The 27,592-nt window shown below is 32.5% G+C and overlaps 1 protein-coding gene across 2 annotated transcripts in view; it reads right to left on the bottom strand.

The window, feature by feature from the left end:
- LOC130901196 (cyclic nucleotide-gated channel rod photoreceptor subunit alpha) overlaps positions 1 to 27,592 on the bottom strand; it is a 386,005-nt gene that overhangs the window by 294,471 nt on the left and 63,942 nt on the right. For both annotated transcript variants that reach the window (XM_057812379.1, XM_057812380.1), the window contains exons 2-3: positions 19,651 to 19,917; positions 17,138 to 17,314 (exon numbers count right to left, since the gene is read on the bottom strand). In XM_057812379.1, coding sequence (XP_057668362.1) covers positions 17,138 to 17,314; positions 19,651 to 19,690 — 217 coding nt within the window. In that variant the 5' untranslated portion in view covers positions 19,691 to 19,917. The remainder of the gene's footprint in view (positions 1 to 17,137; positions 17,315 to 19,650; positions 19,918 to 27,592) is intronic.

The following is a 27,592-nucleotide window of genomic DNA, read 5'->3' as shown; positions in this document are numbered from 1 at the left end:
CAAGAACGTTGGAAATCTGGGCACGGCTGCTTCCAGTCGTTTCTCCACAAAACAAAGAAACCGATCGTTGCTGGTATTTTTATTATCATTTTCCAAGTTGTTCATACTGTCATTTACCCATTTTATTCTCTTTGTTTTTATTGCTCATCGATAGTATTTTCTTTTTACTCTTTTAAAGTTGCTTCTCTCGTTCTTTTTTGTATTCGTCCTCAGTCGTTTTCATGTCCTGCACATTCCATTTTCTGTTCTTCATCGTCTTGTGCACTATATTCATCATTCTCAATTTCATTTTGATTGTTAGTAAATATCATATCAATAATGATTTTTCTATATATACTGTGTCTTTGTTACGAGCTTCGTTTATTATTTCATACCTTCAATGCCTCTTATGTAATCATTCTAAAACGGTCAACCTTTCGAAAGTTTTATCTCCTTCTTTATAGGATCTAACATACTTATCACCGCACAATCCGGCAAAACTTTATCAAAGAATCACCTTTTTCAAATAAAAACAGATAGGTTCTTATTGTTATTTCTATCGCTTTCCATTTGGATGATCTTTAACCTCGAACAGACATTAAATTCCCGCTTTTTACCTGTTCTTTTGCACGGTTTTTCTACCCAGCTTCAATTTTACTGTTTGCACATTTCTATCAAACACTTACCTTTATTTGTTTTCCTAAAGAGTTCGAAAATTGGAATGTTTATGTAATTTAGAGTTAAAACTTCCAAAAGCCGAGTTATAAAAATAAACCGTAAGCTATTATTTACTTCATCTTTGTTAGACATAAAATTTTCTCAAGAAGTATCAAGCATTGTATATTACGAGTAAAATGAATTACTGGAGCATCCAGAGTTATGATGAAACGATAATTAGTAAGTCGTTTATTTAACTTCAAGTAAACCTAGAGTGGATTTATTTTCTTTACAGCTAACGTTTTCTTTTAGCTCTTCAACATCTTGTGTTTGTAGAACGTTATGAATATACAAAAACATCAAAAACTTAAAGTTGATAGATAACTTTCAGAAATAATTTAAATTTTAATAATACAATTAACAAAATACATTTATAGTTAAATTACTCCTGAATCATGGATCATACAGAAGCTGGAAAAATTTCTAATTTTCTCAATCTATATTAAATACAATGGAAACAAGAAAGTTGTAAAGCGAAAATATATAGCTTCAAGTAAAAATATATTTTCTAGGAGAAGAAATGGGAATCAACAATTTTCAAATGTTACAAACCCAAACTATTTACTACCAAGCACCTGCAGATTAGAAATTGATGTCCAGCCCATATTAAAAATAAAACAGTCGGTTCCCAACAGCTACTGTCCGATTGCCTTAGTCCCAATCATTGCCAAGATCACTAAATTAATCAAATCTTAAGATATCTTGAGTTTGCTAACATATCAGCGACCATCCATACTGCTTTCGTAGACATACATCAACCAGGGATCTCCTGGTCTGACACCAACGTATCCAGAGCAATTGCATTGGACATATCGAAGGCTCGTGACTGAATTTGGCACACCAACCTTTTAAATAAATTAAGATCGTACGGTTTGTCGTCCTCAATCATAGACTGGCTCAGAAGCTCTCTCAAAGACCGATTTATCCAAGTCGCTATCGATCGACACACCTCAGAAAGGTTTGTGGTATTCTCCATGGATGCATCTTGTCAGATTTATCCATCTTTGGAGTATTGCTTGTAGATTTGGAGCTTGGCTCCCGAGGATGCCCTTAGGATGCTATACTTAATGCAGAACCCACAGTTGACCAGAAACATGACTCTATTTTACCGATACTATTAAGGCAGATGTTATTCCAAGCTATCCAGCATAATCCTACCTAGAGCAGTATTTTCAAGACTTTCCCTACAGGAAAACGTGGCTCAAGAGCACCAAGTTCGCCTGCAGACGCCCAAATCATAAATTTATCGAGTCTTATTTTTATAGAGAAGTTTTTTCCCCAGCACTACAGCCTACAGAAGTTAAAGATCAATATCCACAGGCATCTTCACACGGCAGGCACCACTCGAACGAACAAACGTTCCATTGCAGAAGACGAACAGTAAAAATTCTTAGAATTCTTTTAACATATGCCGCAGAAGCTAGGGAGAGATCCTACTTAGTTCAATTGCTGAATGCGGATAGAAAAAAATATTTCCATGCTATAAATAACAATATATATACATACTCCTTTCACGACGTGCATTGTATTTTTAGAATATAAGATCTATATGAAAAGTGATTGCTGATATAGGAGTTGACTGTCGTATCTCAATTACCATAAACCTCCTCAAGGAATGGAAGGAAGTGGATAGGAAATAGTGTAATACCGTTATTCAATTATCAGCCTGTTGAAATGTTAACTAGAAGTAGAAGCCGTCCCACGAGACCGCCAACAATAACATTCAAGGTGGATTCCCTATATTGTGTCGATGAATGAAACGACAATTTCACCCAGATGGTGTCGCAACTTTAGTTATCATTGAAGACAAGCAAATTATAGATTGGAGAGTTTTGGGGACCTTAACGGACGCTTTGGAAGTTTCCCGGATATCAAGACTGTATTATAGATACCTTAACTGCTAAATGCAAATTAGGAAATTAGTTTATGGAAAGGAGGGGTCATGTCCTTGTAAAGAAAAGTTTAACAAGTAATTTGGTTTATTTATTAATAGGTTTCACGGATCGTTTTCCCCAATTACTATAGAGGCAATCTTATGAGATTTATTAACAAATCTTTTATTAACCATATGTACTGAACGTCACTATCTCTCTCCATTTATCTTTGCTCCCATCTTTTTTTTTTTAATTCTGATTCTGTCTTTTCCAAAAATAAACTGTCATTTTGTTTCACAAATTTTTTCAAAAGTACATCGTCATTGTTCTTGAGAAACTTTATTTTTAAGAAATAAACCGGCGTTCATCTTCATCAACGACTGCCCAGTTTTCCCCTTTTTCAAAAGCAAACTGTCATTTGGCTATTAGTTACAATATTAACGAAACGAGATCAAATTTTAGTGAAAAACATAAACAACTGCCTTTTTTAACAACGAACCTCTGATTCTTCAAAAAATAAACCGTCATATTTCTCTAGAACATGTCCTTTTGAAAATAGAACAAATATTTGTCTGTGCAGAATGTAGTTCTCAAAAATGAACCGTCATTTGTCTTAAGAAGCTGTCTTTTCCAAAAATAAACTGTCATTTTGTTTCACAAATTTTTTCAAAAGTGAATCGTCATTGTTCTTGAGAAACTGCCTTTTTTAGAAACAAACCAACATTTATCTTCATAAATAACTACCTCTAATCAACAACGAACGACTGCTTAACCATGAATTGTCTTCAGAGGCTGTCTTTTCCAAAAATAAACTGTCATTTTGTTTCACAAATTTTTTCAAAAGTACATCGTCATTGTTCTTGAGAAACTGCCTTTTTTAGAAACAAACCAACATTTATCTTCATAAATAACTACCTCTAATCAACAACGAACGACTGCTTAACCATGAATTGTCTTCAGAGACTGTCTTATCCAAAAATAAACTGTCATTTTGTTTCACAAATTTTTACAAAAGTAAATCGTCATTGTTCTTGAGAAACTGCCTTTTTTAGAAACAAACCAACATTTATCTTCATAAATAACTACCTCTAATCAACAACGAACGACTGCTTAACCATGAATTGTCTTAAGAAGCTGTCTTTTCCAAAAATAAACTGTCATTTTGTTTCACAAATTTTTTCAAAAGTGAATCGTCATTGTTCTTGAGAAACTGCCTTTTTTAGAAACAAACCAACATTTATCTTCATAAATAACTACCTCTAATCAACAATGAACGACTGCTTAACCATGATTTGTCTTCAGAGGCTGTCTTATCCAAAAATAAACTGTCATTTTGTTTCACAAATTTTTTCAAAAGTAAATCGTCATTTTTCTTGAGAAACTGCCTTTTTTAGAAACAAACCAACATTTATCTTCATAAATAACTACTTCTAATCAACAACGAACGACTGCTTAACCATGAATTGTCTTCAGAGGCTGTCTTTTCCAAAAATAAACTGTCATTTTGTTTCACAAATTTTTTCAAAAGTACATCGTCATTGTTCTTGAGAAACTTTATTTTTAAGAAATAAACCGGCGTTCATCTTCATCAACGACTGCCCAGTTTTCCCCTTTTCCAAAAGCAAACTGTCATTTGGCTATTAGTTACAATATTAACGAAACGAGATCAAATTTTAGTGAAAAACTAAAAGTTGGCTAGTATGTTAAGCCTCATAATAGAGTTTAGTTTTAGCGATAACATCTTCATTAGCGCAGAATTTCTATCTAGTAAACATCCTTTTGGTTAGGTTAGGCTTTTGAGATCCAAGAAGAGTAGAAAATTGCTGGCGGCCAGATTTGTAGTATACGATAGATGTGGAAGCCAAATTCATGCAATTTTGTCATCGTTCTCATTTTGTCTTCTTCAATACTCTCTGGGGCAAAATCCAAATAATGTTTACCAAGTAAAAACTTGGCTCCGATATTATTCTTTCTGTCACAATGGCATGCTTTATTAACAAACAAAATTGTTTTTCATTTATCTTTTAAGTAGCAACAGTTGCTTCACTCAAAATTCTATAACTCACAAACTAGTAGTCAGACAGCTGTTGAATTAATAAACGTGTCTTTTAAAGGTTAGGGATAACTGAAAATCGTATAAATTTAATATTTGTAACAGTCTATCAACCATATTTATATTTGTCTACATGGGGCAGACCTCTCAATATTTAGAAAATAGACTAAAAGTTCATCAATAAAGACTTAAAGAAAAGTCGAAACTCTTTTTTATTGTTAATCGTCTTCTGTATATCTTCATTCCAACATTTTCTGATAGTATAAATTCCTTTCTCTATTTTCCCCAAATAGTTTTCTTTTACAAAAATTGTCACCTGCGGCTCTACTGCACACTACGTTAATAATTATGAGTTTTGAATAGTAAGTAAAATATAAGTCAAATGGAGCAAATCATATATTATTAGACATAATATTTTGATAAAAAACGAAATTCGATTTATATTTTCAGAGATGTTTTGAAATGGAAAGTTCTCGTCTGAGAAAAGCGCGAACAACCAACTCCAGGAAAAATATAAAAGTACTTTTCGTTTTTAGTAGCTTACAATAAATCTCGTAACAGAATAAAATAAGTCGCTCCTCTGGTTTTATTCGCTCTGATTCTCACTAAGATAGAAAAACATAAAAGAAAAATTATGATGAGAAAACGAAAATTTATACACTTAGACAATGAAATGAAAAAAAGACGTTCGCGAAAATCCGACGCGTAGTCAAAAAAAACGTTATAAATTCCAAGTGGTATTTTTTGTTTTCGTTGACGTTAAAAGATGAAAATCTGGAAAACAGTAACTGAAGTTAACGAAAGAAAATGTTATTATACTACCCACCACTTAGATTTAAAAAAAATACAGACAATTGAATCAAATCAATGAGATTAATTGAAAAATTGAGATACTTTGTTTATTTTTAATGAAGGTATATACCTGGGTTCCAATGTACTTTTATCTAGAAATTTATACTGAACAAGTCCACAATAGACGTCATTGAATTTGTAAAATTCTTATTTGAATTCGTTTGCCTAATCCGTTAGCACGCTTCTTTTTTAGAAAGATCACTGTACAGCTAACCGCTTAGAAACGCTAAGTACGATCTTTATTTATCTACAGCACGTTCAGAATTACATAGTTAAAAGCTCAATACTTTACAATGAGATAAAATTCATAATCATTTGCCGATTAAAATCAAATGTATAACGTCTTTTCCTGCATTTATTCAATTCTGAATATTCTACACACTAGTTTAATATTAATATTTAATTTCAATACAAAATTTTACATATTATGAATGACTTTCATATTCAACTTCATTCATAACAAATAAAAAACTGAATAGCAATCAGAATTAATAGTTCAATATTTATGTGACGAATCAATTATAATATTGATATTTTAAACTTATGAAATCAACGATTTTGGTAAACGATAATAAAATTCAGCACGCTGCAATTCTAAACTAATTATGTAAGTATGTTAGGTATGTGGGTGATTCCGTTCTAACTGTGATTTTTTGTATTCAAAATTTCAAGATTTTAAAATTTAACTTTTCTAACTTTTTTATGCATATTATTCATCTATTTTACTGTAAAAATAAAACTCTAAGAGGAATTTACTACAACTTCAAAGTATCACGAGCAAGACACAAATGTCGGATTTTGAGTTCCACGGTACTGACTCATTTATCCACGGTACTGACATGGTAACTTAAGATATTAAACAACAAGTGCATCAATTTTCCTCAGTTTGATCATAAACATTAGAATTTATAAGGTAATTAGTTTAAATCATTTGTTACGACAAAAAAAATTAATAATTTATCGGTAAATTCTAGGAATGGACATGACACGGTACTGACATGGTAACTTAAGATATTAAACAACAAGTGCATCAATTTTCCTCAGTTTGATCATAAACATTAGAATTTATAAGGTAATTAGTTTAAATCATTTGTTACGACAAAAAAAATTAATAATTTATCGGTAAATTCTAGGAATGGACATGACACGGTACTGACATGGTAACTTAAGATATTAAACAACAAGTGCATCAATTTTCCTCAGTTTGATCATAAACATTAGAATTTATAAGGTAATTAGTTTAAATCATTTTTTACGACAAAAAAAATTAATAATTTATCGGTAAATTCTAGGAATGGACATGACACGGTACTGACATTCAAGTGATGTAGTATAAGTTTTCTTTAAGTGGCAAGTTATATTGTATAAAAATAATGTTTAAATATCTTAAGAATTATTCAATTAACACAAAATTTTTATTAATTGATTATTAATTAATGACTAGTACAAAAAAACAATACAGGACATTGAATATCACAGTTAGAACGGAATCACCCATGTATATATGTACATCTTGAGGTTTCATATACACTGGGACCCAAAAGGTCTGTTGCGCCCCCCTTTCTTGAGCCGACACTGGGGAACCCAATATTCACAACTGATCTGGTAATCAGCACGCCTCATGAGTGTTTATTGAGGTGACATTACCACGGTAGGACTCCTTTTTGTATTCGTAGGTTGCTCTTACTAAGATTGATACATTCAGTAGATCTTCTCTGGTTATAGTTTCTCAGGAGAGTCTCATATTGTTATAATTTTATACTTATTTTTATTTTGTACTTAACCATAATTTTAATCCCCGGTAAGCTAGGGAATATATTAGAAATAGTACACTTGGTGTTTAATTTTGCCACACACCCACTAATGAACATACGTCCGATATAATCTTGGTCTTTCTTTCTTTCTGCTCTCCTAGGGGTTCATTTTTTTGGCAATCTTTCTTTCCTCATCCTCCGCATGTGTCTGTACCAAATCAACTGCTTTTCCTAAATATGTTCTCTAATTGTTTCTATCGGACTCATTGTCTTTTAATGTTTCGTTCTTGTAATCGTAGTCATTGCATTTTAAATACTCAGTTTTCGTTATTTTCTGCGTTCATCTGCAGCTTTTGAAACATATGTTTTCAGAAGTGTTGGGGAGTTGCAGCGCCATTGTTGACTGTGAATAATCCCGATTCTTCGTTTTTACTGCAGACTTCATATCTTCAAATCTGGATGGCCTTTGTGAAAATATGATTAAGTTAGTCTTTTCATGATCTTCCAATAATTTTGATATTGGTATGTTATGCTAAGCATCATTTGATTTGTTTTTGAAACTCAAGATTCAATTATACGTACCGTTGAGATCCCTCCAGTACTTTTCACGTTATATGAAAAAAACTAACGAAGTGGGCTTTTTAAACAATAACAATTTGCGTATACTACGTGATATGTGGCGCCATCCGTTTCCTATCAGGATTTTTTTCAAAAATATCTGCCTTTTGCTCGGCCTTTGAATTCAAACAGGCTAAAGTATTTGAACTTTCTTCTCAAATTATCAAAGGAAAATTGGAAAAAGGGGTACAATACAGTGGCCAACAAGCTCCCTACAACTTTTTTTGTATACTATAATAAATAGTGAAAACATGCAGTTTTTATCTATTGTTTACTTCACCTTCTATTTTTTGTATGAAAAAATACATTTACAAAACCATTTAACCTCAAAACATTTATATTGATTCTATTTGGAGACATTTAAACAAGCGTATTTTCAAAAATAATCCGATACATACAAGTTTTTCCATTTTACGAACGATGTAACAAGGGATACACTCGCCTCTAATATAAAACAAGTTTTTTTGATTTGAAATACGGACATTTGGAAATGGCGATGTGACATCACCACTAACGCCCGGAATATTTGTGTATGAATTTATTAGGATCGTACAAAAATAACCTGGTTTCGAGATTCGAGAGAATTTCTATGCATGTAATTGATTAACAGAACCGCCGTCTCTTATCATTTCAACATTCTATTTTTATCCGTTATTTGGGAAACGTATTCTGAAAATAAAACAACAAAGGATCCGAAATTGAACTGTAGGTTAATTTTCTCGACTCAACTGAAGCACTCAATTTTATGGGTGTAGCAATCGGCTTCTATTTTTACTTCTTTAGTAAAAAAACCCACCGGGCTACACATTTCCACATCGCAATTTCCATTTAATCAAAGTGTTATTGAATTTATTGAAGAAAGTGATAGAAAATTATAAAAAACAAAGCAAATATGGTAATTTATCTCTACGTAGACATCATCTTGACCACAAGGAGTCTCTTGGTGTATTTATATTGTCATATTATTTTTTAAAAGTATTTTTATAGACGATTTGTCTTTGCCCTTAAAATAGGATTCAGTTTAAACGATAACTTCTTCATTAGCGCAAAATCTTTATTCCTCAATCATCTTCTTGGGGTCTTAGAACAGGAAAAAGTCACTGGAAACCCGATTTGGAGAATACGGTGAATGAGAAAGCAACTGGGATTCTATTCACTGCAATTTTGCAGTGGTGGATTGTCTTGATGAAAAAGAACTTTCTTCAAATGAAGTCATTTTTTTGCGATTTCGTCCTTCAAAAACTCCAATAACACTACACATCAATCGCTATTTATAGTTTTCTCCCCGTCGATGAATATTTCAAAATACTGATGCTATAAACTTACCTTTTGCACCTTTCCACGCTTTGGAGTCGGCTTAGCACGAGCAGCCCATTCTACTGACTGTCGTTTGGACTCCAGTATGAAATAATGGAGCCATTTTTCATCTATTCTCAAATATAGACGCAATCATTTAGATTATTTCTGATTGAGCAGCTCAAAACACTGGTCAGAATAATCGATTATTGTTATTAAATGTAAGGTCGCACGACACCTTCTTCGAGCAAAGCTTTCGCATAGCCAAATATCCATTCACGACGTGTCCAACACATTCAGTTGTTCTTGTTTATAACACAATAAAGCTATTGAATGCTTCATATTAACTATCTTCATTAAATTGAACTCCACCATATGATGTTTTTGTAGAAACGATAGGTGGAGAAGACTGGTGCTCTGATTAAAACTTCACCTGATCATCGAGTCTATTAGGTAGGCCGCCACCCATACACTCATACCCGTATATCCCCATTAAAACTATCCAGCAAACATTTCACCCACGCATACTTAACACTCACCCACTACCCTTTTGGAGCATGAACTTCTCAAAACAACGCACAAATATTTTTGACAAATTATTCAACTTACTGAGGTACTTCAAATTCGACTTTTCCTCCAAGTTCTCGATTTTATTATGAAGAATTATTACTAAAAATTACTCCACTATAAAACAACTTAGGACGTTATAAAAACAAGACAAAAACTCTAATTATATCCTGATCCTTCAAATAAATAACGAAATAAGTAAATTGGAGAAGTGGGATCCAGTGTGGGAGTTTCTATTACTTGAAATTTTCATCAGTTTTTCTCTTTTCTTTTGGGTGATGAGAAATGACAGAAGGAGAAGAAAGAAAATTGGTTTATAGTAAAAAAATTGTTACAATTTGTAGACATAAGCTTATAAAAATTAAAAAATAATATAAAAATAAATAAATAAAGATACAAATAAAATAAAATTTCAATATACAGAATAAAACCACAATGAATATGAAAATTATTGGTAATAGTAATACGTAATAATTAGTAAATGGGTGATTCCGTTCTAACTGTGATTTTTTGTATTCAAAATTTCAAGATTTTAAAATTTAACTTTTCTAACTTTTTTATGCATATTATTCATCTATTTTACTGTAAAAATAAAACTCTAAGAGGAATTTACTACAACTTCAAAGTATCACGAGCAAGACACAAATGTCGGATTTTGAGTTCCACGGTACTGACTCATTTATCCACGGTACTGACATGGTAACTTAAGATATTAAACAACAAGTGCATCAATTTTCCTCAGTTTGATCATAAACATTAGAATTTATAAGGTAATTAGTTTAAATCATTTGTTACGACAAAAAAAATTAATAATTTATCGGTAAATTCTAGGAATGGACATGACACGGTACTGACATGGTAACTTAAGATATTAAACAACAAGTGCATCAATTTTCCTCAGTTTGATCATAAACATTAGAATTTATAAGGTAATTAGTTTAAATCATTTGTTACGACAAAAAAAATTAATAATTTATCGGTAAATTCTAGGAATGGACATGACACGGTACTGACATGGTAACTTAAGATATTAAACAACAAGTGCATCAATTTTCCTCAGTTTGATCATAAACATTAGAATTTATAAGGTAATTAGTTTAAATCATTTGTTACGACAAAAAAAATTAATAATTTATCGGTAAATTCTAGGAATGGACATGACACGGTACTGACATTCAAGTGATGTAGTATAAGTTTTCTTTAAGTGGCAAGTTATATTGTATAAAAATAATGTTTAAATATCTTAAGAATTATTCAATTAACACAAAATTTTTATTAATTGATTATTAATTAATGACTAGTACAAAAAAACAATACAGGACATTGAATATCACAGTTAGAACGGAATCACCCAAATAAGTCCATAGCAAAATTGAAACAGAATGTAGAATGCAATTCGTTTACAAAGTAGAAGCCACTTTCCAGTAAATATAACCTCAAATTATTGCGGAAAAGATGATATCGATTGTATTTCAATTGGCAAGTGATTGTGCATTTTTTTGCATTGTAAAATATTGAGCCCTTAACTAATTTTGAACGTGGAGTAGGTAGGTAAAGGTCGTGCTCTACGTTTTAAAGTGGATAGCCGTGTGACGATCTTTCTAAAAGAAATATAATGAGATTCAGGTACATGAAAACCAAACAACTAATCTAGTTTGATCACGTACAACGAATGCCAGACAACAGAATACCTGAAGATATCCTGTAATGGACACCTAAGGGGGTATAAATGAGGGAGCAGTGGTTGGAAATTGGAAGAACTACTAAACCTTATAAAGAGAATATCGTGAAATTTTTCAAATTTTTAAAACAAATTTTGTTCGGCTGTGTTATTATTTTCTTATTTTTATATTCTCATTATGAGAATTGGACTTAATTGAGTGAAAATAAAACAAAAAATCTGAGCCTAACAATAAACGTTTAATTATCCAATACTTTATAAAAAGTGTTTAGAAGGAACAATTACTTTTTATTCAACTTTTATTTAATACGTAAATAAATTTGTGACAAAATTTATATTTCAAATTGATCAATGTTAAAACCAGATACAAAGTTAAAACATTAAAATCTTGTTAACATAATCGTATCAAGTGGATTTAACCAGGTGTGTATGAAAGCTTTAATTAACATAATTCAAATTGAAAAACAAAGACTCGATAGTCAGTTTTTTCACTGTTTATTCCATAATTTGCAATCAACTTCATAACTTAAGTCAACCATTGTTCAATCCAAGTAAATTACCGATGATTCGTCTGGTCTTTTACGTGCTTTAGGCTCGTACTTGAAATGAATATCAACGATGAAAATTTTCTCGTCTCGTTACTTCGATCTAATTTTTCCTATTCCACCTGTACACAGCTTGACTTGACTACCATCGATCGATAGCTTGAAGTATATCCTCTTTGATCGTCGGCTTTCTTGCAATTCCACCTCAGATCATGAAGCTCAATTCACTTTTCGTGTTGACTTTTTTATAGGATGCATTTAAAACCATAAATCTTCGTATCGAACTGAAAACTACTGGAAATAATCTTAAAACATTCAAAGAAATGAAAAAATAAACGAAAAGTATTTGAAAAATCGTTTTCTAATTACTAGAAATATCGTTATGTACATCACTACAGCTTTCTGAACAAATAATCAGAAAAAGAATGGAAAAAGGTTTTAATAAGCCCCACGATCGAAGATATAGAAGAACCTTCAAAAAAGAAGCAGCAAATTAACTATATGCTTGTATATAGAAACGAGAAATTAGGTAATAAGCAGAAACATGGAATTAGAGACGTTAACAACACAACAAGAAGTGCGACAGAAAGGCAGTCTCCTTCCATGCTTAAGCTATCATTTTCCTGGTGAAAATCCAAGGGATAGGCAGATTGAGGCTTTGGAATGAACCACAAAGGGATGATTTGTTGCGTGAAGTAGGCAGATTGTGACCACGGAATCGGATCACTTCTTATCAATGAAGAAATAACCTCACTCTTGAAAATAGCTTTAAAGTGGAACCGAAATTTATTAAAATTCAAACGCGGTTTCAAGCTTATTCTAAAGATAATGGAACAAGAGAAGTCAGTTTTGGCCACAGGTTTAAAAGACAGATTCAATCAATTAATTCCAAAAATTTAAGCTTCGTTTCTGGATAACTCTCATCTTAAAACGAATCTTGAATAATGCGTGATCATAATAAACTTATTCTGACTATTTGTTGAACTAATCCATTTCTATATCTAACTCGCCCTGCTTGAAACTTGACTTTGTTGATATTCTTTTTCACCACTGATCTAGTCCAGCAGTTTCTTCACTCAACTTGCTTACCTGTCTGTTCTAATTACTGAACGAGTTTTCCACTAGCGATGTTAGATCGCTCAAACGTATTTTCACAGAGATTGCTTGCCAGAAGTCTCCGATGGCTTAATTTAAATACAGAATATATCCTTCGCAAATGACTTGAAGACCTTACTCATATCAGAATCTATACACATTTTAATTTTCACACCCAGTCCTCCCACAACTTCTTGACTGTCTCTGGAAGGATCGTATCCATTATCACATCATCTAAAAGATTTTTTATCTACAAAAAGCTTTTATAATTGATTTCTCTATTTGTTTCGATCGTTTTTCTTTTCCACTGGATTGACATTACGTAACTATGAGTCGCCAAATTAAATAAAAACAACAATTTTATTGATTTTACTGGAAATGTTTATTCTATATTGATAAACGATTTATTTTCGAACGATTGATTTTCGTTCTATAGTAGCAGTATTCCTTTAAATGCTCCAACAGTAATTTTCAAGCATTGCTTGCTCTCATCTGCCCTTATAACCCTTCTCATAATCTGAAGTTTCTTGATAAAATATTTTACAGAGTTCATCACTTACGTAACCCATGTTATCCAAAAGGAAACGTGATTTAGAGTGTAAGGAATGAATTTTCAACAACATGTTGCATCTTAGTTTACAACCCTTAAAATTAAAGTAACTATATTTAAATATGAGCGTCAGTTTTTAGTACTTTTATCCAGTTTATCACAGTAGAGATCGAAGGACCACTTAGTTGTTTTAGAAATGACTCAAATTGAGTTTCGCGCTGGTATAAAATTTTTAATCGAAGCAGGATCAAAACCAGTACAAATAAAAAACAGAATGGATGCTGTATTCGGTGACGAGTGTCCATCATTTTCAATAATTCAAAATTGGTTGCGCTGGGGATGAAAATCACGAGAAAATACTCCAGAAAACATTAAATTAGTGAAAACAGACAGTCATTTCTAAAACAAGAACTCTAAACTCCGTTGGAAAGCTCATGGCATCAGTATTTTGAGATGCGCATGGTATAATCTTGAAAAGGAAAAACCATGAACATGGTCTCTATCACGAAACCGCGAGAAACAGTCTCATTTGAGAAAGAAGTAAGTGCTGTTTCATCAAGACAATGCACCGCGTCACAAATCAGTAAAAACGATGTCGAAGCAACATTAATTGGGCGTCCAATAACTTCAGTATTCTGCAGATCGAGCCCCTAGTGATTTTTTTTGTTTTCAAATTGAGATTACCGCCACAAATAAATCCTATTTTGAAGTTAAAAACAAATATTGATATGAAAATTGTATTGAAAATTTTGTAAACGCTAGAATCAAAGGTAACTATACACGGGTCCCAAATTTTTACGTTTGGGTTTTCGGGTACGATCATTTTAACTAAAATATTTTCAAAGATGACCGACTTACATTGTACCAACTCGTGATTGTGGTTGTCATGAAGATTAGACGGGAAATTATGCGGCTCAAGATTTTAATAATGAAATTAAAAACAGGAATAAAATTTATATTCACAGGGTATTTACATTCAAAAAATGTTTTACATTCTAAACAATTGAAAAAATATCAAATTTCTCTTTCAAAAATTAATATTCCGTTATTTTATTTTCATTTAATATGATAATTTGTTTTCTAAAAATTTCTCTTTTAGTTTTCATTCTTACTGGAAAATTAATGATTTCTATATATACTTATATATACAGGGTGTCCCAAGACGAGTTAAAACTATGTGTATAGCAAAATACTCATAGTAGAATCGTGAAAATTTCTACATTTGGGTTTTTGGATACGTTCTTTTTAACTAAAATATTTTCAAAAATTGTGATTATATTTTTGTTATTTTAAACAGAACATCCTGTATATTAATACATTTTTGAAATCTACGTAAAATGTTAGTATACACTGGAAACTTTTTCCGAAAAATGCATATTTTTTGTGTGATTGATTTTTTTGAAATAAAATTTGACGGCTGCAGACCCTTATAAATTATTTTTTAACGAGGGTACCCTTGAAGATATAAAAATGGTTTCTATCCGGTTGCTTTTAGCAAGGTCAGACGTATTTGAATCTATGTTGAAAAATTTTCCATTTTATACAGGGTGTGTATAAAAAGAGTTCAAAGTTGTAACTTATTAAATATTTATTTTTTCAAATAGAACCACCCGTACCGTTATCCAGTGAATGTTTTCTGTAAATTTTTAGAGATGTAGATGCAGGTCAATAACCGGTTTAATTCTATTAACTTTTGCTTCAAACGAACCGTATAGCTTCAAATTGTTGAGGATTCTTTTAACAGTATACGGATTTGGTCGTGGTCTATCTGGATATCTTGCAGCAAATAAAGTACTTGTTCTTGTAACAACTTTGTCACATTCACCATGTATTAAGAGCAAATTTACATAATCTTCGTTATTAAATTTGGGCCATTTTAACGATTTTTGAAAGTATCAACAATTGACGAATGCCAGTTAAAGTTTTTACATGCGACTATAAATTCTTTCAATTACAGACAGCAATGCTTCGGTTTATATTACTGACTATCTCTTAAAAAAAGTATTTTGCAACTCTCTTGCAGTACCTGTATAATATTCGATAATGAATATAAAAAGAGAAGCTTCTATTTTTTTAGAGCATAGAGCATATTCTAATTCTGAAAGGTCTGAATTTACGTCCAAGTAATATCGTAGAATATATCAAACAATTAGAAATATTCTTTGTTGATAATTTCAATAAATTTGAAAGACCAGAATCGCTATGGTCGACCAAATGCGGAGACGACTCCAGAAATGTAGAGGAAAATCTAAAAAGCGGTACTGGATGATCGTCGACTGAAAGTACGAGAGCTAACAGACATAGTAGACATTTAAAAAAGTGCGGTATATCGCATATTAACTCAAAAATTCAGAAATGAGAAAGCTGTGCGCTGTGACGAATGGAATAAAAACAGCATCTTGAAGATGTTTCTATCAAGTGTTTGACAATGTTCCACAGGAATAAAGCCGAATATTTGCGCCGTTCCTCAGCCATGAATAAAACGTGAGTCCATCACTTCATTTCCGAAAAAAAAGGACGATCAACACAGTGAACTGAAAAGGGAGAAGCGACTCCGAAGAAGGCAAAGTGCGCTCCATCTGCAGGCAAGGTCATAGCGTTGGTTTTTTGGATTTCGCATGGGATAATTTCCTTTGACTATCTTGAAAAAGAAAAAACTAGTAACGGCGATTACAATACGAACTTAATGCAACGTTTGAGCGAAGAAATTAAGAGAAAACGGCCGCATTTGACTAAGAAGACAGTGTTGTTTCATCAAGACAATGCACCAGCTCGCACATCCGTTATTGCAATGGCCAAAATTAATGACTAGAAGTTTGAATTGCTACCTCATGAACCATATATCAGATTTAGACCCATAGATTATTTTCTGTTCCCACACTTGGAAAAAATATCATCGATTTTCCAGCAATCAAGAGGTGATGTCGGCAGTTAATGATTATCTTGGGGAATTAGACGATTCTTATTAAAAAAAGGGTTCCGCTGGTAAAAGTGTATGGAGCTAAAAAAAGATGACGTCGAAGAATAAATACATTTTTCACTAAAATTTTTGCTTGTTTTTTTTTATGGGGCCCGATACTTCTGAAACTATCCTCGTATTATGATTGAATTATTAATTTTTAACTGAACTCGTAACACTGATTCTGTTGAGCGTTAATTAATAAAATTTCTAACGACGCACAAGAAGAGGTGATTAAATTTAGTAGAATTATTCTGTTTGTACTGTTGATTAACGAAGATTTAGCACCCTAACAAACATTAGAACGCATAGGGAAATTCTCGACAAAATCTAAATAGGTCATATTTTAGAGACAAACGTTATTAACAAGAGTACAGCTACAGCTAGGGAACGAAAATAAACACGAATTTCAGCTTAATAGTAGAAAAATAACAAACAAACACAAAAAGAAACTAAAAAGCTAGACATTTCTAGCATGGTAGAATTGAAGTGGAAAATTCAATTAATAAACTTAATTTATTGATTACTATGAAAAAAAATGCTGCACTGAAGATGTTTTGTTATTTCTATCTTAACGAAAATTTTCCACGTACTTACCTGGTACCAATCTCGGGCCGTTGATAGTCGACAACGTCGTACCGCTGCCATACTTAATGTGCCCTTGTTCAGCATTAGACACCACAGCAATCTCATCCAATTCGTGGGAGTCGTGAATAGGTCCGACGCGATGACCCACCAAACGTCCTGATGAACTATCGTGAGATTGTTTTCTACCTGGAAGCATCCAAAACCAATTATTGCCTGAAAGTTTAGCTGTGCGAACGGAATACGCAGAAGTTACCAGACTATTTGTTAAAAGAGAAGAAAAATATATTTTTTAATTTTGCACTTAGTAAGATACGCAAATAGGCAAAAGTATGATGATATTCATATGAATAGGTACTTTGTAAATTGTAGAAACAGCCGGCAACGAGTCAACGACCAACGGAAGTCGCGAGCTTTAAACATAACCTCAAAATTGCAGGTGTGATTATCAATCTATTAAAGGTTGTGGATCCGCATTACCTAACTTTCCACAAGTAGTTCCGAGCCCACATTAGTAAAAGAGGCTCAAGATAGAGCTGAAGAGGGCAAAAAGTCATTTTATTATCTATATATATTTAAAAATTAATTGCTATTCGTTACTCTCGCTAAAGCTCGAGAACTGCTGGACCGATTTGACTAATTTTGGTCTTGAATTATTTATGGAAGTCCAGAGAAGGTTTCAAAGGAGAATAAATATGGAAATTCTCGAAATTGAATTAAAACAACAATTTTGGTTTTCCTTGATGTTTTGTCACAAATTAAATTTCTGAACGCAGCCATAATATTTGACATTTGACAACCACCTATATGTAGATTGATAAATATTAAGTTTCATCATCAATCAATATTCCAAAATACAATAAATGGCACGTGATAAGACACCAACGAACAAAGGGCAATTAAAGATCCTTTAGGAACTCTAAGATGAAGTATCATAATGAACCATAAGCAACAGAAATAAACTCCAGACTCCCGATATAAATTCCTTCTATTTTATACTCTTTAGCTCCACCCTTCTTATGTTGTCTTTCTGACACTGCATTGGCATTGATTTAAAATCGTTTCGGCTGGTCCATAACCTTTAATAAGTACAACGTTTTGGTCACCACTAGTTTCACTTCTGTAAGATAATAATTTGTGTAAATGTAAACATGAAGAAAATGATGTTGATGGTTGATATATCTCTGAAGATAACTTTTGAGCTACTTCCATTTTTTTCTTGATAGAATTGTCAGTGTAGATCTCCGCAATAAACGAAGATCTCCAACCTCCATGCCGTTTTTTTTTTAACCAAGTTACCGTCTGTATTTGCCAAGTGGACCTCCTAAAACAGTGACGAGTATAAAGAGAATTTGACAATTTCGGATATTGGGGTGGAATCCGTATACAGAGTGAGTTTTATGTATGGATTTTCATAGATTTTTGTGTACAAGAGTCTTGTCATACAGCCGGTATTTTGGTGGTATTTACATTGTTGTCAGAACTTTATTATTTCAAATAGATCACCTTGTATTTTTTGTTTTTAGGAATCCTCGAGAAATACTGATTATTTTTTATGTGATATTCTCTATACCAAAATGCCATAAGTCAACAAGAAACGTGTAATATCTTTAATAATTTATATCCTAACCGAAATTTCATAAGAACATCAACTGTCAATTAAAAAGTTTAACGAAACTGGTTCAGTAAAAGATTTATCCAAATCAGGAGACAGAAAAGCTGCATCAACTGAAAATAAATCTTTAGATGTTTGAGTCCTGCTAGAAGACTTGAGTACTAGACAAGGGAACTTGATATTTCTCAAATATCCTTAAAGAAATTTTACGTGATAATAAATTCCATCCATACCAAATTACGATGGTTAAAGCGTTGTCAGATGACGATTTTGATAGACCTTTGAAAGGCATTTAGGTATAGAGAATATTAAATGAAAAATAATGTAAATACCATTCGTATCACAAAATCCTTGCGCACAAAAACTTATAAAAATCGTACAAGCCGTTTCCGAGATAATTGAGGCGTTCCGTACATTAAACTCACTTTGTATAATTAAATAGCTACGTTCATTGCCAATTACACGTTATCATCAGCTTCAGCAATAAAACGATGGATGGTATCAGATTCAAAAACTGGTGATATTTTAGGTTGATAACCTTGTGAAAATTTTTTCTGGTAAGCGCAGACCTGCAACTTCGAATATGTGGAAGCTTACTTATTTATGGTCTCTACTGCCAATTTACGTAATTCTGGAGGTGTGTAAGTAAATTCTTCACCTCGTTCTCTACCCATAGCTCATCTAGTTTGTTTATCAGTGCTACCACCCAATTATTGTTACCAAAATTTTCCTAATATAATAACTTTTTAATTTGAAATAGAAAGTAGGGGAAAATAGGGAAAATTTTGCGTTTGTTTTATCAGACAACTTTGACACATTGTAAAAAACAGTGTCTTAACAACTTGTATAATAATTAACTATTTTGGAGACTGATTATTTAATATCTACTAGTGAAATTTTAGCAGCTTACCTCCCCGCCAGCTCAAGACGAGCCGTTTCGCAGTTGACATCACGCCATGTCCTACGGTGATGAAAACTACAGGTAAAAAGAGGAAATACAGGATAATTTGAAAATCCACTGTTGCCAGTTCAATTCTACGCCTACGAAAACGAATGAAATTATAGGTTTTGGGGATTTAATGATATGGGGAAAAGGCATGGTGGAAAATACAGAAGAAGAACTGGCATGGGAAGAGACAGCTGGTAAGTGATCAACAAACAGCTCAAGGGTGATTATCTGAAAAGGAAAAAAATATTTCGTTCAAACAATATTTCTTTTCTTTTACTAAAAATAAATGATACCGAGTGTGTTTGCTAATCTTGATTCAAAGAAGGCGATGTACATAGAGTAAATCACATAAATTTTTGATTCACAATGCACTAAATAATTTCGTTTAACACTACTAATAATAAATAATAATAATATGACTCGGAAATTATGATGTGGAATCAGGTAGATCAATAATCAGCTAACTACGGATATTAACTCAGATTTTCATAAACCATTTCGAACGTCGCCTTCTATTTTCGACGGAAATTCAAAACTCAACCTTTACAAATCAGTCATTTTGATTATTTTAGTTTGGTATGTTAATTTGTTGTAGATGTTACAGTTAAAATTAATGAAATTATAGCTAATGAAACATGCTGTGTAAATTATTTATTATACAGCATCTATAGCGATTTTTTAGACTTTATCGCAAGCTTTTGACTGGAACCTTCATCCTTTATCTATTCAAAATGCGTTCTTTGAAAGGGAAATAGTTAAGCACCTTCTTTGTTTTGAGATCTTACTGAAAACACTTTTTTCCGTTTCGGTCTTTGGCGAGTGACTTCATTTTTTCTCTGCTCTTCGTTTTTAGAAAACATTTTTATTGAATTTGAAATTGAATCCTGCCAGACGGTTACCGAGCCAAAAAAGTACGAAAATCTCAAGCTTCAGTAACTTCTTACTCATTAGACTTGATCAAAAATAAACATGTAAGAATGACAAATAACCAATAAAAAATAAGCTGCTCGTATTTGCCCATGTATAGCGGATTAGTTTTCAAACTAGAGTGAACGAGATTACTATAGTAAAATTGGTGTAGTAGGTATCAGAGGAAGTCAGATAAAAGCATAGCAGACATCTGCAGGACTACGAAAAATAGTAGTTAACTAAAAACAGATATAGAATGAAAAACGTATAGAGAAAGATCTGGTTTTAGAAAATAAGCAAATCAAATATTGAATGTAAAAGCAATGGAAATATTGAAGCAGTCTAAAATACAATATAATTTATTTCCAAAAATATGGAAAGGTAGTGGCTCTTGGACAGTTTATACCAAAATATTAAGACTGAAATTTCTACAACTGTTGGTGATATTCATACTGATCACACTGTTTACACCACCACTACACCAACACTCACACAATTACACTGTTTGACGCGTGTTTCGATAACCAAGTTATCGTCTTCAGAGACTGAAGGTAAACTGAAATCTAATGTCTTCACTAACATGTTTTATACTAAATTGGCCCTTTGTCCCCATTTAAGCTAATCTCACATCTAGCAATTTTAATGCATCCATCAATTCATTATTGGAAACATTTTTTAACAATCTTACATTATTAATATTTATGTCATGATTGATATTTCAAATGACCCATGTGCTCTTTAAACCGGACAATAACGGATCTCCTAGTCTGTTCAATATACTTTCCGTCATAATCACCATAGCTAATTTCATATACACCACTCTTTTCAAAATTTGGTTGTTTTATTCTCAGGATTGCCCGACAATTGTTCTAATGTATTGTTGGATCTATAAACCAATTTGAAACCCACTCTGCTAAATATTTCTTCCAATCCTTTTGTATAAAGAGGATTGGAAGGTATCAGAGTAAATTTTTTTTGTTTTTTATTTTGGGTTTGGAAAAAAGTAGTCAAAATAAAGTTAAAATGTTGCAGTGAGTTAAAAAACATAAAAATTGGACGAAATACGTTTAAAGGTTTTTAGGTCTAAGAAAACAGGATCATTTGGAGGAAGGGCAATTGAAGACCTGGTAAAAACTGGAGATTTTAAAGAAAAAAGGCTATAAAGGAAAATGTAGTACGTTGGTCAGAGCCTGATCGGGAATTTATGTTCAATCATGACAATGATCCCAACAATTCTTTAAAGAGTATTTGAAAGAATTGGAAAGGAAGAATGTACTAAAAGTAATAATTTGGCCATCACAGTCACCCGACCTCAACCCGGTTAAGTTGTGGGACAAATTGGACAGGGAAGTCAGAAAACAGTGTTACTTTCATCTCATATCTTTGGAATATCCTGAAAAACGAAAGGAACAAAATAGACGAAGATTATTCATTGAAATTGTTACAAAGAATGCCAAAATTCTGTACCGAAATAATAAAAGCAAAAGGGGGTTATATCGATGAATAAAAAATTTATATATGTAAAAACTACAGACTTGGTGACAAATGGGAAGTTGTCCAAAGTATGTGCATAAATTTCACCCTCTACTCTACCGTGTAAGACTGGGCCCACGTAGATTGTTGTCAGTTTCTATTGAGATTGCATGTACTTTAAAATGACCTTACGAACGGAGAAAAAGAAGCTTTTATTCTAAACTTCTAGACGTAAAAACTATACTATACTGAAACATAAGTAAAATAGTAGTCAGTAAAAATACTCTTAGAAGATAGATATAGAAGAGCCCCGGACTTAAACCCGTGTGATTTCTTCTTATATTGCTTCCTGAAACATTACTGTTATGCAGAAAAACTCAAGACAAAAGATTATTTGAGAGGAGCTATTAGTCTAATATTTCTTCATCTACAATTCATCAAAGTTCTCAAAAACGACTTGATTATTGTGTAATATCAGATGGAAATCACTTAATAGTCATTCTCCAGCCAGATTTTGTCATTTTTTTTCTTAAATCGTGATTGTATCTGTTGAAAACTTTCACTTAAACTGGAACCCATTTTAAATATGAATGCTGCAGTGACTCAATGTATGTTTTTATTATTTTTTCCCTGCACCCATTTCAAAATTTTAAGTGATTACTTTAGGTAACTTCCCATTTGTCACCCGCTATATTCTCTCAATGATAAATATAAAAATTTATTTGTTTTCATTTGCTGCGTATCCCGCAAACTACGGGGTTTGCAAAAACTTTTAACCGGTAGTGTATTTTATTCATATAAACAAATCTGGCATGATATAGGTGCAAGCTTCATTATGTTCTAACAATAAAATTGTTATCATTATCAAATAATAACTAGGAGGAAGACACAGATATATTTGATTTAACATAGATTCAAGCGAGAGAAATGAAGTTTTTGCTTCTATCCCTACTTCGTGTGAATACAAGTAGTTGAAGTGATCACAATCACATGGCAATCTTCCATGTGATGTGGTATTTAGAAAAGACATTACAGAAGCAATGATTAAATATTTGAGTTTAATTCTAATACATTCCAATTCTATGAACCAACTTATATATTAACATTTCATTGGTTTCTAATAAAACTTTATTCATTCACATACGATTTTCAGTCTTTGTGGAACAAATAATGGAGTTCGACTGAAAATTTTTCTACATCAAGCAATATATTTCCCCTTATTGGAAAACAGCCAAATAACCAATCCTCGATCTTTACTCTTTGATATATTTATCAGGATTAACGTTTTCCATAGATGAAATATCTAACAATGTATTCAAGAAGAGATAGGATAACACAAAGGACTGTATGCTGTCGATGGAAATATACACTTTCATAAAAGCGGCTGAAAAATAGCTCCTTTGTATTGTCAATTAAGAATAAATTTCATATGATAAAAAAAAGAAACTTATTCTGATATAAAAATGGATTTTTAGTCAATATAAATACGACATGTCATCAACATAGGAAGTTGATAAAACTCCTTTATGAAAAGAAATACGAGATGTGTTATCACTTGATAAATATATTATAATACATTTTATATCTTCTTAAACTCATGAAATTTAATAGATTTTCGTCCTCGTGATAGTTCCTGTGATATATAAACCTCGCCTCATCATCCTTTTTGGCCATTGCAATAACGGATGTATGAGCTGGTGCATTGTCTTTCTTATTATCCACATGCGGCCGTTTTCGCTTGATATTTTCAGTTTAAAAGCGTTGTACCGTACTTTTTGTAATGCCTACTATGTTTGCTAACTCGCGCTGGATGAGACGATCATTCAGTACCGCTTTGTAGATTTTCTTTTGTATCACACAACGATCACCAATTTATTCCATGTTAACAAATTCACTGAAAACGTTTACGGCTGGCAAACAAATACTAAGCAACGTGGCGTCTTCAAACTTAAAACCTATGCTGTAGAAATTGTGTATTTTCCAATACAGTAGTACTTTTCAAGCAACTACTGTCATCTCTAGGTTAGTCCAAGTACTTCTGAGACCATCCTCGATTCAGTGCTTTTGCCTGCGAAAAGGTATATCCACAATGTAAATTCCGTTTCTATTCCTATAAGCGACAGCATTATTATCGGACTTGCGAGCCTGCTGATTCAAGCAGAGGAAATTTCAGACCTGTGATTCGTTTTCGAAATATAGATAAAGTTGAACCAAGAAATCAATGATTAGAAGATAGATCAGCAGTTCAGTGCACGATGATAAATAATGTGGACGCCCGTCTTTGATTTCTGATTAACTGGTTGAAGCAATGAAGGAGAAGCTCAAGTCAAACCGTAAATTTACAATTAGTACTTTTGCGTTGGAAATTGTTATTGAAAAACCGAAATTTCGATAATTTCGCCCAAATTTCTTAATGAACAATTGAACAACACAAAACATAACGTGTGGGCAGTGCAGTGTTTGAAACGCTTTAATTAAGACGGTAATAATTTTCTTCCTTGGATAATCACAGGATATATAATATGTGTATCTTACGACACTCCACTTGTGTCACGCGACAAATGCCTAAGAAATTTCCAAAAGTATGTTTAACAGTTCTGAATTTCTGTGAAAATGAATATTTGACTGTATCTGTACATACCTTTCTTATTTAACCAAATTAAACTTACTTTGTGGATATACCTGGTATTTTTCTTAGATATTAATAAGTATTACAAACAAATACAATTATCAAAGCTGCTTGTATGGTTTTTATTGAAAAGTCCATATTTATTCACTTACTATTTCATTTATACAGCTGATATATTTCTGTAATTTTTCGTATTTATTCATATTATTTCTATCGGTGGGGTCAATTTATAACAAACAACTCACTTCTGTTTATAAAAGACATCAAAGGCAATACCAAAGGCGCCGCCACATTCGCCAAATTTTAGAATTCCAGTATAATCGGAAAGAACCGACTCCACGGTCCATGTCGTGGACGAGTCCGTAAATTTCTTTTCAAACTTGATCTAGTTCACTTGAACAAAAAAAATGAGAGAATCCTACATGAGATGAATAATTATTTTCAATGTTATTTCGCCACAGTTTATTCAACGTATCCAAAGCACGATAATTATTTGAAGGTCCAGTATTGCTTGGGCTTATCCTAGCTACAGATCTTCCGCTGTGCAAGATTCAGGTAAGTTTGGGCACACCAACAAATAGGATATTGAACGTTCCTACAGTCACAAACGATGTGCTCCGCGGTGATTAGCCCCCACTTGTCGTTTGAAATAAAGAAAGTTCCGTTCTCAAGTAATTAAGGGTATGCAATACTGGATATGATATATCCTGCCATAATATTTTAGTTAGGTGAAGATATATGTTAAGACACTTTGCTCTCAAAGTTTGGTAAGGTTAGGTTAAGAGTCGTCTTACTGTTTTATCGTCGCAATAGCAACGACAGTAAATTTCTTGATAAAAAGTGACCCAATCCTATTCATACAATCTATTTTTTGTGACAATGTGCATCCTTGGGATCATCTTGTTTGTTATGTCGTATATTTTCTCCCTGTGAAACAAAATCCAAGAGCTTTAGGTCGAATAGTGGCCGGTTTCTCGCCCCAAGTGCTGCCAATCAGTATATTGTTCCTGAAGGAGAGTTTTAATTTTGTAGCTTGTAAATTCTAAGTATTTTGTGATGGTATTGTGTAACAATTGCGTGATAGATAATTCAATTTCCTTTTCGCATGTGTACTGCGTAGATGGAAAGCACACATTTCAGTTTTCGAAGGGTTTGGTGTCAGTGATTCTGCTTGTACAAGTTCGAGTTCAACTCCTTCAAAAGTACTGTCTTTGGCATCAACAGCTGTATCGTTAGTATGAATAAAATGCTTGCAGAATCTTGTGACAAATTAAGAGCTTCCTACTTGCCGTTCTTCTAATTTCGGCACCTATTTTTTGCTGATTAAGCTTGATTTAGTAAAAACAGTTTTTTTAATCTGGCAAGCTCCCAATCATATGTACAGTTATTTTTTCTGTTTTGTAGTAATTCTCAATGTACTGCGTGAGATTGAGCACTTATGATTAGGATTATTTAACTTTCCGAAAGCCAGTTTCTACTGGAAATAATATCATTCGTTCTAAGGTTTAGAAGATGTGGCAGAGGAAAGGGATTAGTCTATATTTTTAGGGTCATCAGAATCTTTTTTTTTTCAGTTTGTATTTCTAATAATTAGTAGAAAGTCTTACGAATAAATTTTTGCACAAAACCACCACCATATTACCCTGATAAAGCACTAGCTGAATTTTTTAGCACTCTTAAAATCAAACTTATACTTCTTCCCTAAGTATTTCGATAAAAGACATAGAAAATAATATGTACTTAGTGTTTTATTGCCCGATATATTTTTAGAAAGTTATTTGAAAAATATAAAAGTGGAAATACATTTATTTCAGTTTGGAACATATATTCATTGGGGAATATTCAGGAATATTCATTGGTATTTCGTCTGAAAATTTCTTGTTTACCCAATCGCAATAATATATTTATACTTTTTATTATGATTACAACAAAAGCTGCAATGAAACGATAAAATACGATTCATTGAAAATTATTTGAAAAATAATCAATCAAAAAAGTGTGTGTTGTTTCCGTTTCAGTCAGTAGCTGAAAATATATTTAAATATATGATAATTTGCTAATACAGTTTTTAGAAATTTGAAAACTACATCAATTTAATTGATTATATAATATAAAAAAAGAAGCATGAAGGAATTACTATAAAACTCACTATAAAACAAAATCGCAAATAATAAAAATAGCAGTCTCCGCCCTAGAGCCGACCCTGTCTGGAATTCCAGAATTCGGCCTTTGATGTTTGAATTTTATATAGCTCTTTAATATAGCAGGCGGTTTATTTATATTGTCTCTTTCAAATTATTCCTAGGAAGGTCCATTTACTTGTTTATTTTATTTCTTTATTTTCTAGAAGTTTCTAGAATTCTTTTGGGATATATAAGGAGTTCGAGTAGCGCAGTTTAGGTTAATCTATTGAAACTTCCTCGATCATTCCCCCATATCATTCAGATGAATTCCACCCCTCTACACCCACCCTACACAGTTTGTCGATCGTCGGTGTGGTAGGTACTCTGCGGTTTCCCTGCAACCTGGTGAACCGGTTCTCCAGCTAAATGGCCGACGATAGGGAATAATGCACCCGCAGCTGTACCCGCCCGCCCCAAATTAAATTTAATATAAACAAATAAAAAAAACACAAAATTTCAAAAATTAAAAAAAACGCATAAAGCCCCTCAAAAATAAAAAAAACAAACGGAGAAGGGCCGTTTTTCCTTACAAGCTTCACTTTCGTCTTCTTTATGCCAAAATCTCCACTTAGGCAAACACAACCCAACGAAACCATCACAACCCCAGCCCTGCAGAGGGCCTACTCAAACGAACCAATTTCCTTACAAATACCCTCCTTATCCTACCAAACTTTAACCAACGAATCTCTCTCTCTCTCTCTCGCAGTTA

This window comes from Diorhabda carinulata, chromosome X, assembly GCF_026250575.1.
Source record: "Diorhabda carinulata isolate Delta chromosome X, icDioCari1.1, whole genome shotgun sequence".
NCBI classification, from domain to species: domain Eukaryota; kingdom Metazoa; phylum Arthropoda; class Insecta; order Coleoptera; family Chrysomelidae; genus Diorhabda; species Diorhabda carinulata.
Note: the sequence above shows the minus strand (reverse complement) of the source record. Positions and strands in the feature narration are given on the sequence as shown.